The sequence below is a fragment of the Nicotiana tabacum genome, chromosome 19 (genome assembly GCF_000715075.1).
Source record: "Nicotiana tabacum cultivar K326 chromosome 19, ASM71507v2, whole genome shotgun sequence".
In the NCBI taxonomy this organism is placed as follows: domain Eukaryota; kingdom Viridiplantae; phylum Streptophyta; class Magnoliopsida; order Solanales; family Solanaceae; genus Nicotiana; species Nicotiana tabacum.
In genome coordinates, this window is record NC_134098.1 from 76,620,187 (window position 1) to 76,634,199 (window position 14,013).

At 36.3% G+C, this 14,013-nt stretch overlaps 1 protein-coding gene across 1 annotated transcript; it reads right to left on the reverse strand.

The window, feature by feature from the left end:
- Nucleotides 1-1,243: 1,243 nt before the first annotated feature.
- Nucleotides 1,244-7,548, reverse strand: LOC107820623 (ceramide synthase LOH2). The gene is made up of 6 exons (XM_016646938.2): nucleotides 7,141-7,548; nucleotides 6,055-6,263; nucleotides 4,372-4,527; nucleotides 2,144-2,329; nucleotides 1,874-2,052; nucleotides 1,244-1,577 (listed from the first exon to the last, which is right to left on the reverse strand). Exons 1-6 carry the CDS (start codon nucleotides 7,255-7,257, stop codon nucleotides 1,558-1,560), a joined length of 867 nt encoding a protein of 288 aa, XP_016502424.1. The 5' UTR covers nucleotides 7,258-7,548; the 3' UTR covers nucleotides 1,244-1,557.
- Between the last annotated feature and the right edge of the window lie 6,465 nt (nucleotides 7,549-14,013).

Consider the following 14,013-nt stretch of genomic DNA (forward strand, 5'->3'; position numbering starts at 1 on the left):
GTTTGTTTCAAAATTACGTGAAAGGAAAAATATCTTTCATGCATTTAATGCATTTCTTGTATCCTACTATCAAAAGTTGCAAGAAAAGTCAACTTTATGTAAATAAAGAGGATTCAACTCCTTATTTTATCAACTCATTTCCATCTAAATACAGCCAAGCTTTTAGTCTTGCCTATTGCACCATAATGAAACGAAACAATTACTCAAGAAGTAATGCGCACGCCTTTATAACGAACACAAAAACTACTTCAATCACAGAATACGTAGACTATAAAACTAAGAAACGAATTCAATCACAGATTACGTAGACTTTGCTATACTAAATTTTCGGCGAGAATAACTGACACCTCATAAAGGACGTTCACCTTTCGTGAGTTACGCACAACAAACCAAAATGTAGAATGATCTTACATGAGCATGTTCATAATTTAACCATCTACCTCCTTTCCGTTTCCAGTTGCTGCTGTTCTTTCCTTTATTTTTATTTTTTTTAAACCTCTCCCAAATAAGGAGAATCTATAGTGTTTTCACACTTCCTCTCCAACGTGACTCGAACCCAGGACCTAATAGTCGTGGATGAAGGTACTTTTACCAACTGAGCAAGTCTCACTTGTCACGCTGTTCTTTCCTTTAAGGGTCTTTTAATGGTGAAATTCAAACCAGCTTTGACGCACCTCGACTATTCCAGGAATAGGCAAAAAGAAAGAAATCACAGTAATGTTTGTCTCCCTTGGAATTTAAACCCTAACCTCCTATAATTTTCACTCATGTTGAAATTTAAGCCCTAACCTCTTATGATCCTCAACCATTTCACTGACCCAAGGCCCCACCCTTCGCGCTTTTTTACTGTATAGAGTACTCTACTGTCAGCCAATCTTTTCTTTCTTTTTTAAAAATCTATTGACTAAATCTGCCGATTATAATAACATATTTCATCTCCAAATAGGTATTCCACACTGTGCGCCATTTTTAGAGGGCTGGAGATAGGTCTGTCATATTTCCTCTTTGCAATGGTAGCAGAGACAGAGCTTTATCATAAAACGATCTTATATACTACAAAAGATAGGCACACGGCTTACCAAAATTAAGTTCCAATTGGTCGTTCACAAATAGTTACTCCAATAACCATTCATAACCAAATGCATTCAAAGGCAAATATTACTCTATTCCTCATATGTACGTACTCATATCCTCACTACTAGTAAATGAAAACATCCAGCAGCAACAAAGGACAAGGCAGTCATAAGTGAAAAAGTGAAGATTGTTTGCTTGAATCGTTTTGAATATACTTGTTTAGGGAACAATTATACAAGGAGATACCTATTATTTTGTACACCAAAAATGTAAGACAAGTTAAACTGATAATATCCCCGCATTTAATCGTACTAGTTCTACTTCTATAGTCAAACAAAAACAAGAAAAAATAATGGACTATAAAACGTAGAAGATGTCAAGCTAAGTCTATTGGGAAAAAGAATCAGATGCAGACCCAAACCTATAACTCATATGCAATCTTCCAAGCTAGCACGTTTCTGCAGATTAATTTGAGTCTCCAAATTAGTCGTCATCTTCCGAATCTGTACTCAGAAGGACCAAAAAAAGGTCAGCTTCAGTAGCCCAATTCAGTATAAACGTGTTTAAGAGTTAACATGTTAAATACTTCTCCAATTAAACAGAGAGGAAAAGTCGTTATTAGTTTAAGATCTACAAGAAAACATGCTAGCGTGAAAAGGTACTTTCATTACTCATCTTCATTCTCAATTTGTCTTTGGGGTGGGAAAAAGACATGAAAAAGCAAGGAGGTGTATATCAGCACAAATTCAACAACATAGTGTGCCTGTGCTAAATTGAAAATGACAATTAAGATGCTTACCAGATCTTATATCTTCCCCAACCTTCCCTCTATTTTTTAATTGTCTCATGATCATTGAACATATGAGAATCCACCAATACAGGTGGAACACAAGTAGGGTCAACAGCATTGTGTTGAAGATGTAGTATAGCACTGTACTGTATGCCTCTGACAACTTCAAAACCTCACATAAATAATAGCTGGGAAATGAACACATTGAATTAATTAGGGGAAACCAGAAAAAGAATAGGAACAACATCATATGAGTAGAAAATCTAATAAGGACCTAACCTTGAGGATCGTATGACCCAAAATGGAAAGAAAACCAGCCTAAGTACAAACCAGGAGACAGCAAAAAAACCAAATAATATGCTAGCTCCAAGCTCCTTCTCCGAATATTTAAACACTTTGGCAGCTTCAAGAAAGACATCACTTGCATCATGTAATGCAAGAATAACTATCCCGATCCGAAAGAAGCTACAGATGTCAAAACACATAAAATTAAAACACAAATTGAAACAGATAAAAAATACTCCCTTCTTCCTATGAGAATCTAGATTTTTTTTTTTTGCATTTGTTAATTTCCTCCTGGGGTATTAGCCAAATTAAATTAGTCTAGAAACTTCATCTGCAATACCAAATAATCTGACAAGGTTTTTGATAGATAAATCGATCCTTAAAACCAAAAAAGCTCTGCCATTGAATGAAGTGGACATATAGATGACGTATAACAAGTCATCATTAATATATTGCAGTTACAGAATGATGAACTCTCAAATGTGTTTGCAGCCTATTAGTTGAAACCAGTTAGAGAAGGAACATCTATTTAATTATGTCTTAACATTCAATACAGAGGAAAGAAAATATTCTGCTGTACTCCTCCATCACATACTTTCTTCCTCACAAGAAGACAGCCTTTTCTAGAAGCAAATTTTCAACTAGGAGAATTAGCTCAAATTTGGAATTATAGCATAAAAACAGCGTTTGATTCTAATGTTGACGAACTTCAAGAAATGACTTAATAGATTCAAGGGAAATCGATGTTGAGAGACCAGCAAAATTATAACTCAAAAAAAGGTAGCAAGACAGGCGTGGCTAATTATAAAGCCATGTAAATTTGTTATCCTGTTTTCCTGAAATCAACAGATTAAGTAAAAAGAGGGAAATGATAAGACGTTCAAGGTTGGTCACTTTTCTTGGATACATCAGATGAATTCAAAATGGACAGTCAAGAATAACTATTATCTGATTATCCACGAACAACTTCAAAGATTAACTTGGGACCTCTTTTCCGTAATATATAGGAGAATGTTGACCATATTCTGATCAACCAATGAGCGGCGGAAATGATAAGTAACTGTATCTGCAGACTGAGTTACAGATTTGACCAATTTGGGGAGATGGGGCAAACATTTAACCTCTTTTTTTTTTTTGATTGATATCTAGCAACCATTTCACTATTTTATCAGGAAGACAGCTATTGGCATCCTTGTGCAAGGGGCTAAAAGGATGGTGCTGGCTAAGTCAAATTTGACTAAATTAGTGTTTCCTGTTCTAGACATTATCTAAAGTACAAAAGCTGTTAATGCACTTATGCATACTCAATAAATGAATCAACAATGAAAAAGTGGTAAAGAATCAACATTTAGAAGAAAGGGACCAATTTAGCATCCTCATTCCCGGAAATCTCAGCAATTATTTATATATGTAAAAAAAAAAAAAAAAAAAATTGCGTCACATATTAAGCATATCAATGCATTGGAAACACGTGCTCTATTTCATTTCTCAAAGGTAGTAAAACATCAAATTAACAAAAACATAAAATACACTTTTCTTAAATGAAGAACTCACCCAAATAGCCGCCCACCCTACCACTTAAACTAAAAATAGCCTGTGAATGTATAATACATGCATAATTTATGTATTACATGTGTATAATCAATGTATAATCTATGTATATGGCCAAAAACAATTAATATGGCCGGCTATTTACGTAAAAATCCCTTCTTAAATCTGTCTCATCTACAAGTTACATGCTCTGCATCCATTTAAAATTGATAATTGCATGTCTTTACATATGGATATGCAAAGCAATATTAATACGATTAATTTTTTTGGCCGAATATTATTAAAAAGTTTGGCATATAATTTGCTTCCTTTGGCAATACATGTTCACATACTTTTTTAATCTCCTCTATATCTAGAACCAGCTTTTCAAAATTTTAACATCTAATTTGACTTAGCATCCCTTCCCCCTCGAAGTATGTTAAAGAATGTAGCCTTTGGTGGTTGAATGAATGTGACAAATTGCATGGAATCAAGCATATTTACAATTCCTACTTATATTGTGCCTGACATAAACATAGAGACCTTAAGAGTCTCGCTAACTGCATACTTAAATCATATGCATATTTTCACATCAAGATAGGGTATAAGTCCCAAAATCAAAAGGAAATAAAGAAAGGAGGAAAGTGATAACTGAGAAATAAAAAGTACACCTCTGGTGAAGTAAACCTTACCTTGAAATATATGAGTATGAAATCAGAATAACTGTCACTATGTGATGAGACATCATAACAGCAAAGTCTTTCCGTCGTGTTTCCCAAACAAGGAGCGCAGCAATGGAATAGACGTAGAACCCACATTGGCACATATAGATAAGTTTTATGCCAGACCTAAAATGAGAAATGAAACATAGGATGTCAAATTCTATTAAAGCCTCATGTGAACCTTCTATTAGAAGATGCCTATAAAAAAAGTTGCCTGAAAAATCATCTTTCCATTCTGACAGGTAAGTATGAAGTGCAATAAATGTTGCCCACAGTTCTAATGATTCTAACAAAAATCAAATTTTGGGGGGCATTAAAAGTTTGCATTATCAAATACGGACACATGGATTTGCATTTCTAGTTGAAGTCCTCTCTGTTCAACTAAAATGGTGTTTGTATCCAACTAGAAACAGTTTGATGAGTTCTCTGCAACCAAAGGCCTGCTTACAGCCAAGAATGAGCGAATATAAACTTGGGATTAGAAAAGGTACTGGGTTTAATAATCAGGGGATAGAGGGGCATTCCACAGGAAATTTAATAATATTACAACCATTGAGAACAAATCCTAGCGTACATGGTTGCTCCTTCCAGAACTTGTTTCTGTTCTTTGAGGAGCAGAGATGACTCCTTTTGCTTGGTCTTGATAGTTGCAGCAACAAGGTCTTTAATCCATAATTGGCTCTTTATATATATATATATATATATATATATGTGTGTGTGTGTGTGTGTGTGTGTGTGTGTGTGTGTGTGTGTGTGTGTGTGTAGCCCTTTAATGCTCTTGCAAATAGAACTATCAAGTACTAGACAAGATACATACTGGTAACAATTAAGCGATTTTTTTTTTGTTAAACAGCCTACCAGCCTCGGACTCTTGACCTAGTGGCATGAAGAGGACTCTCTCAACCACTATGAACAAGAATGGCCCGTATAACTGAAAACAGAAATTGGTTAGGGCCCTGCGGGTAACAATTAAGCAATATGGCATCGACTATGAAAAGTATTTTTTTAGTGGATAGTGGATACTCCATCCATCGCATAATGATGATAAGACAAGTTACCAGACGAGAATCATGATCGAAACACCCTATCCACACTATATGAAGCTTCAAGAGATTATCCATTGGATAGGAACAAAGAGGGTCCTAATTTTAGTGTTGTATTACCACCAAAGCGAAAATCATCAGTGCAGCACTCAATCGAGAAATTAGCAAACCACCAAACATAAGAAGACCAAAAGCCTTGAGAAGAGATTTCTGACAGTACGGTGGCGACATAAGATTTTCTATCTCTTTTTTCCCGCTTATAAAAGGCAGCAAACATTTGGTATAGGAGACAAGAAGATACTGCAAAACTTAAGAAACGCAACTCTAATGTGAGCCCAATGGTGGGAACTTAATAAGTAAAGCATACTTCAGCTTATTTAATCCTAATATATGAACTTAGCAACAGATTTCGCCAATAACTATACTAATTTGAATTGAACATATAGTTAGCATTATGATGTTCCCCTCAAATAGGACATGGAATTATTTCTTTTCTTGCTTACTCAATTATTTAAAGTAACAACTCCAATTTGACCTTTAAACAGACAGTACATGCTGACTTCCATATGTCATATACTAGGTCATAGCACGATCAGGATGTGATACTCACGATAGCTCTTGATTTGGCCAGCCCCTGAAATATTCCTTCACATCTAGGAACCATGGCTCATGATATGCAACTTTCAGGACACAAAACTCAATAGTGCCATAATAAGCAAGTTTCCACATGGATTCAGAGCATTTAACAATTTTTCCTCTTGTAGCCTCATCATTCTTCAGATGGGCGGTTCCCAGATGCAGCAACCAAATTGCTAGTCTCTGGAAACAAGGTAAAGAACCGTAAGAAACATAGATATGCCAGAAAGATGGAGTAAAATAAACAACTTAACCAAAACTACCAGGTAGCTGCCAGTGAGGAAAATTCACCTTCTATCATCTATACTCTACAACATCAAGAAAGCAGTAACTGAATCTTAGTTCCTTATTATCACTACTTTCAAGCAGTTAAACTTATTGTTTGCTAAACGAGGGTAAAAAGAAATAACGTCACTATCCAAACCAGGTTATAAAGTGGTATTCATCAAAACATGAGTCGCTGAATCTTTACCACTATGCAAATGGATAGCAAGTTCCAAATTATATCTCGGTATTCCAGACGTAGGACCAATAACGTTTACCACAAATTTTTCGGAAGGGGCTATATTGTGAAGGTGTGCCATTGAGAAAGTTAATGATGTAATCCCATATTGGTAAAGCTTAGGCTACTAAACAGGTAGCTCATACACATTACACCAGAACCCCAGGCACATGAATATTATTAAATCCAATTTAATTCAATCAATTAATAACAATCTTAATTAAGCCTAGAACTTTTCCATCAGGATGTCTTCCAAATAGCTTCGCCCAGACAAACAAATTAGATGGGATCTATAATAACGAGAGCATTGAGCAGAAAGAAACGGCACATTCCTATGCGTTTGTTTTAAGAATGTTAGTACTAATTTATATTGGTTGAAAAGTGACGTCCATTTCACCCTACTTCCTTTTACGCAATCCACTAATTACAATAATTAATGTAAAAAACTTTACTCATGCTTGCACATTAAAGATTAATAATTAAAGAATCAATAAAACAAGGATAGTACTAGAAGCATTTAATGAAGCACATTTTCTGAAGAAGCAATTGGCAGCTTACACGAAAAATGAATCTGTCAAGGATGAATCTGACTCCAACGAAACCAAAAGCGAAGTAAATGACATAGAAGAAATGAGAAGGGGCGGGGGCAGCATTGTTCGCCCAAATCGAGTCCATGGATAGAGGATTAGAACCTCAATTTCCAAATGATAACCAAAATCGCACAACGTGATGAATCCACATCTAAATTCGACCAATGGTTCCAAATTCAATAAAATTTCGCCCTTCTGCCCACCGCAGTGCCAAGTCCGATGGAGAAGCAAATACGGGTCGGACTATCACAGGGGGGTGGGGTGGGGTGAGGGTGAAGAGAATCAGAATAAAGAATATGGTAACGAAATAGAGGAAAAGGGAAGTGTGAGCAAAAGAAAATTTTTGTGTGAGAATAGAAAGCAGAATAATAAGGACTGAGATATGGTGGAGATCTTGTTAATGGCGGGGGCCGGGGTGTGTTTTTATGTACTATTTGGTGCTCTCAAATCTAAATAAAATTTAGTGCAATTAAAAAATAGACAGATTTAATAGTGATAATTGCAAAATAGTAATAATTTAAAAAATAATAAAAATTTATTTATTTTTTATGTAAAGATAAATTTGAACAAAAATATTATTCAAAATTTAAAAAATATTCTAGTATAATATATTAGTCCAGTATATTATAATATGCTGAAGTTTATACACAAGTGTTTCAATCTCTAATATATTATGTTAGAACTTTTTGGGTTGCAGTAAAATAGTGTCTATTTTTTAATGACTTTGTGAATACTGATTTTTTTTAATTACTAATTCGAAAATTGACTAGTCGTGCTATTTTCAACGACAATACCTCAATGTTTAATGATGCCCTCCCACGCACCTTCTAACCTTTTCTTTCTTTTCTCTACGGTTAGGTCAGGCCATTGGGTGCCCGCCGTACCTTCCAAATCCTATTTTGTTTTAATTTCTTTTTCATACCTAACATGCAAATAAAAATATCTCAAATTTGAACTCGAAATATTATTGTTTCAACTGATTTTCTTGACTACTTGATTAAACTATTTATTGATTTACATAATTACAGACGATTGAAATTTGAGATATATACATGCCGAAACTGAAACTCTAGTTGTTTTGATTTATTTGCAAAAGTATATCAAAGAAATAGAGTATAGCACACAACATGTGGAATTCAAAAAAAAAAGAATAACGACTAAAATATGGACTTCTACCAACCTGGTGTATTGGTTACTTGGGGGTGACAAACATTTGCTTTGAAGCTTTGCTGAAATATTGCATGTTGATACAAGTGTTGAGTGCAATATATGCTTTTCTGAAAAACCCCCAAAATTATTATTATTTTATTCTTATTTTTTACGTTGCAACATGATATTAGGTGTTAGAGCAGAAATACATAATTCCAAATTGGTATTAGCAGATCGGATCAAGAGAATTCAGTTCTTTTTAGTTTGTACATATTTACTATTGGATTGAGATTGAGATTTATCCAACATTTATTCAATCATGATTTGTTAAATATGTCAAATGGCAAAAGTAAATTGTTGGGGAAAATGCATAAGTATCCCCTGACCTATACCCGGATTTTCAATTACACACTTTATCTTTGCGGAATTCCTATTACCCCCTAAACTTTTTTTAAATGGAATAATGTAACGACCCGGACGGTCGTTTTGAGTATTACAACCCTGTTTTCCCATTTACTGCTCAATTTATACTTTACAATTGTTGTGTGACTTGTTGGGGTAATTGGTTCGAGTCCGTTGAGGTTTTGGAATGAATTGAAACACTTAATTCCAAGGTTTAAAACTTAAGTTAAAATAGTGACCGAATGTTGACTTATGTGTAAACGACCCCGGAATAGAATTTTGATGATTCCAACACCTTCGTATGATGATTTTGGACTTAGGAGCGTGTCCGAAAAATTATTTGGAAGTCCGTAGTTGATTTTGGCTTGAAATGGCTAAAATAGAAAGTTAAGTTTGGAAGTTTGACCGGGGAGTTGACTTTTTGATATAGGAGTCGGAATCCAATTCTGGAAATTGAAATAGGTTTGTTATGTCATTTATGACTTGTGTGCAAAATTTGAGGTCAATCGGACTTGATTTGATAGGTTTCGGTATCGATCGTAGAAGTTGGAATTTTCTTAGTTTTAATAAGCTTGAATTGGAGTGTGATTCGTGTTTTTGATGTTGTTTGATGTGATTTGAGGGCCCAACTAAGTTTGTATCGTGTTATAGGACTTGTTGGTACATTCGGACGGGGGGCCGAGTGGCTCGGGTGTGTTTCGGGGTGAGTTTTGAGCGAGTCCGGTCATTTCGACACTCTAACGATGTTATGGGACAGTTGAAGTACGGCCGCAAACTCCCAAAGTACTGTAGCGGTAGGAATTGTGCTCCGTAGAATTCTTCTCGCGGCCGCAGAAAGGTGATTTCGCAGATTCGATGGTCCAATTTCGGAAGCTTATATCTTTTAATCTACAAGGAATTTGGAGATCATTCAAAAACGAAAGTTGTAGCCATTTGAATCTAGTTTCCAAAACGGTATACCATTAATCATTTGGACATTTGTAGAGAAAGTTATGATCTATTTACTGAAGCTTGGTAGTGCATAGCTGCTGAAGTGCGGCCGCACAATTTGGAGTGCGACCGCAACACCTGGGATGTGCGATCGCACAAGAAAATGTGCGGTCACCACAGTGGGGATCAGATTTTGTACTATATGAATGAGTGTTTCATCTCATTTTTTATTTTTGGACTTTGGGAGCTCGGTTTGTGGCGATTATTCGTAGGATTTTTAACAAATTCATCGGGGTAAGTGATTCTAACTAAGATTTGGTTAATATACATGAATATATCATTGTTTTCATCATTCAATTAGTAGTTTGAGATAGAAATTTGGGAAAAATTGTAAAAAATTCATAAAATGAATTTTTGGGATTTGAATGTCGATTCGAAGTCTGATTTGAGTGAAACTAGTATGGTTGGACTCATAATTGAATGAGCTATCGAATTTTATGAGTTTTGTCGGATTCCGAGACGTGGGCTCCACGGGGCGACTTTTGGGTGTAATTTCGGATTTTTATTGAAAAATTAGTATTTTCATATGGAATTAATTTCTATAATTTGTATTGATTGAAACGAACTATTTGTGACTAGATTCGAGGCATTCGGAGGCCGATTTGCGAGGCAAAGGCATAGCAGAGTAAAGAATTTCACGGTTTGATGTAAGTAACAGTTCTAAATTTGGTCCTGAGAGTATGAAACCCAGAGTATGTATTATGTGATTGATTTTGAGGTGACGCACATGTTAGGTGACGGGCGTGTGGGCGTGCACCGTAGGAATTGTGACTTGGTCAATTCCATGGATCTGTGTAGTTGAATAAATTGTTCTTATCTGTACATTCTTCTACGTATTAGAGAAATCGAACAATAAATCATGTTTAAACCATGTGTTGACACTTTTGGGACCCATATAGGTCGTGTACGTGTTGAATTGTCTGTTAAATTATTATTTTGTACTCACTCACGATTTTACTTGCATATTACATCTCGGTCTCTCTTGTTCATTATTGATGCATCATATCATTGTTGTTGGGCTGCTTATCATGATTTCTGAGAGCCCGAGAGACTGGAGAGGTTGATGACTGAGTAAGGCCGAGGGCCTAATTGTGAGGATATTTATGGGATCGGGCTGCACATCGCAGCATGTTTTTATTAATTTATGCCATGATTGGCTTGATATAGCGCTTGGGCTGAAGGAGCCCATCCGTAGTCTGTACACACCCCAGTGAGCGCATGTACCTACTGAGTGCGAGTGCCGAGTGATTGAGAGGAATGAGTAACTGTGAGGAATGGGTGATTGTGAGGAAAGAGTGACTGTAAGGTTGGAGTGAATAGGAGGACTGAGTGACTATTACTCTGAGAAGATGCATTGATTTCATTATTGCTGAATTTCAGCTGGCATATATCACTGTTTTGGAAATTTCTGAAAGACACTATCTTCTGTTTCAGTCGAAGTTGATATGAAATTACTGTGGAATTTTAAATATTGAACTTGAGAGCATGCCTACCCTTTTGTGTTAAAAATTATTGTATTTGGACTTAGCTAAAACTTATCACTACTCTCAGTCCTTATTTATTATTATTACTTACTGAGTTGGTTGTACTCATACTACACCCTGCACTTCGTGTGCATATCTAGGTGATCCCGGACATAGTGGGTATTGATTCTTTCGCACAGTTGATTTTTCGGAGATTTAGAGGTAGCTGTCATGTTTCGTAGACCTTGTCTCTCCTTCCCTATCTCTTTGTTTACTGTATTTGGCCTCAGACTATTATAGATCGTATTTTCCAGACTAGTAATGTATAGATGCTCATGTACTCAATGACATTGGGTTTTGGGAGTGTATTTGTATCTGTAATTGTGAGGTCTTTTATTAAATTTAATTATTATATTTTCAAACTTAAAAGAAAAATGTGGGTTATTGATGTTGTCGGCTTGCCTAGTACTGAGATAGGTGCCATCACGGCAGGTGTGATTTTGGGTTATGACAAGTTGGTATCAGAGCCTAGGTTACATAGGTCTCACGAGTCATGAGCAGGTTTAGTAGATTCTTACGGATCGGTACGGAGACGTTTGTACTTATCTTCGAGAGGCTTCCGAATCCTTAGGAAATTTCACTTTCTTGTATTCTATCGTGTGACATTGATTCAGCTTGAAACGTAACTCTTTGAATCCCTTCCACGCATTCGTGTGCGCATGTGAGCGCTCGGTATCGTCTGTGCATCGCTGACTTGTGATTTCATGAACGAGATTCGAGATGAGTATTCTGTGTTTTGGTGATGGGCCAGTCTGGAGGATTTGAAGCCGGGGTTAGACCGCAGCTTAAGCTCGGTAGTTTCGGTTGTGAGAACTTGTGCGTTCGATAGTATCCCCATAAGTGAAATTTGTGGCTCGATGAGCGGTTGAATGACTATATGATGAGTATGATGTGAATGTGGGATGTGTTCCGATGGGTAGAATGAGACAAATAAAGTTTACTTGTGACTCAAAAGTTGTCTATTGGGTACTTGATTCTTGTTTTGATGTGACGTACGGTCTTGAGTAATGAGTGCGCTGAGGGATCTGTCATGCTGTTTAATTGTAGAGAGAAGTAAATTTTCATGTCGTGTTGATGAGTTCAAACTCATAAATATTAAGTGATTCAGTAGTAATTGTGGTTGCGAAAGGGTATAACAAGATGCCAATTTGAGGCTAAGCAGGTGGGTTATCTCTTGCGGAGTAACCTACGTATGTGTGTTCCTTATAATGTTGAGTGGAGGTTTTTTTTTCTCCTAGCAGGGTATATGTGTTGAGATTTGAGTTTGGATTAGTTGAGAAAGTTGACTTGACCGTCACGGGGATGAATGCGAGCTTAGTAGATGATTTGAGATATTTTATGGTTTGTGTTACTTGAGCTTGTGAATAATTTTCGTGGAATTGACTGCGGAATTATGACAATAGTAGAGTATGGGTATGGTAAGTTATCATATGTTTTGTTATATGGCTTTGAGCCAAGTGGGAGAGTCTGCTATCTACGATTTGATTGCACAATTATGTGCGGTATTGGTTTTGGTCTGAGGCATACTTGTTGATTAGTTATGACTTGCAGAGGTTGAGATCGGGGATGACTCGAGTAAGAAAATTTCTTGAATGCAAGTTATATTGCACTTTATGAAAATATGAAAATTCATGAAATGATTAAATTGTTATCTTGAAGGATGTAGTGCGCACGAAATATGAATTTGATTGGTGGTGTTAAGGTAGGGTTACTTCTTTGGGGGTGTTGTGCTAATGCAGCTTGTGTCTTTCGGCCTGTTTGGACGGTGCAATTTAGATTTGAGCATAGTGGGTGACTTTCGAAAGGGTTCTAATGAATTCAAAATGTATATGTGTCAATTAAAAAAATTTCGGAATTTGTATATCGCCAGAATCGGTTATTTACACTGGATGGTGCCGGGACTTGCGGTAATTCAGTATGCCTATGGAATCTACATTTTAGTGCAAGAAAGGTAAAAGAAATACAATTTTAACTCCACATAAGGTCTTTTTAGTGCGGGGGTCTCGATTGTGGTACTTTTGTGGTGCTTAAGCAGAATACAGTGGCTTATGGGCCTTAGGGCAGTATGGTTTTATGTTAGAATGTCTTATAGTTAGATTTGGGTAAGTATCATAGTGTTCTGACAAGGAGAAGTGTCAACTTGAGGGTAATTCAGAAGAAACTCAAAATAAATTGGACAACTAGGTCGTAGGCTAGACCAGTATGGTAATGGTATGGTCGGTTCTTTTGGGTAATTATGATGTAGTGAGACTTTACAGATGTTTTGGTGGCAATATTCTTCGGTTTGGTGACCTGCGTGGCTTGGTCAAGTTAGAGGAATTCAATTCTGATAGTTTGGTTATGTGCAAATGGATTTCAAAGTATTCTTGATGGTTTCTACCATAGTTTGAGTCATATATTTTATACCGGTGTGGGGAACGTGTTGTGTATTGTCCTCCTGGAATGAAGCAAGAGGGAGGTTTCTAACTGACCGGGTATGTAATTTTCTGGTGACTCGGAGTTGATAATGAGATTCTCGTGTTTGTCACATGATGGCATGATAGATGTGGTGTGTTGTGCAGGATTAATATTTACATGTACATGGTGGCAGTTTATTCTTGAAGGGAAGGTCATGAATTCTGGACAGAATAGTCAGTTTCAAATATTTAGATTTATGTTATAACTGCTCGGTAATCCCTGAGAAGGGTGCGTATTTCAGAAGGCGCATTATGTTTTGACTTACGAATGTTCATAGGTATTGCGGTACTCACCTGAGTGATAGACTGCTGATATTCCAA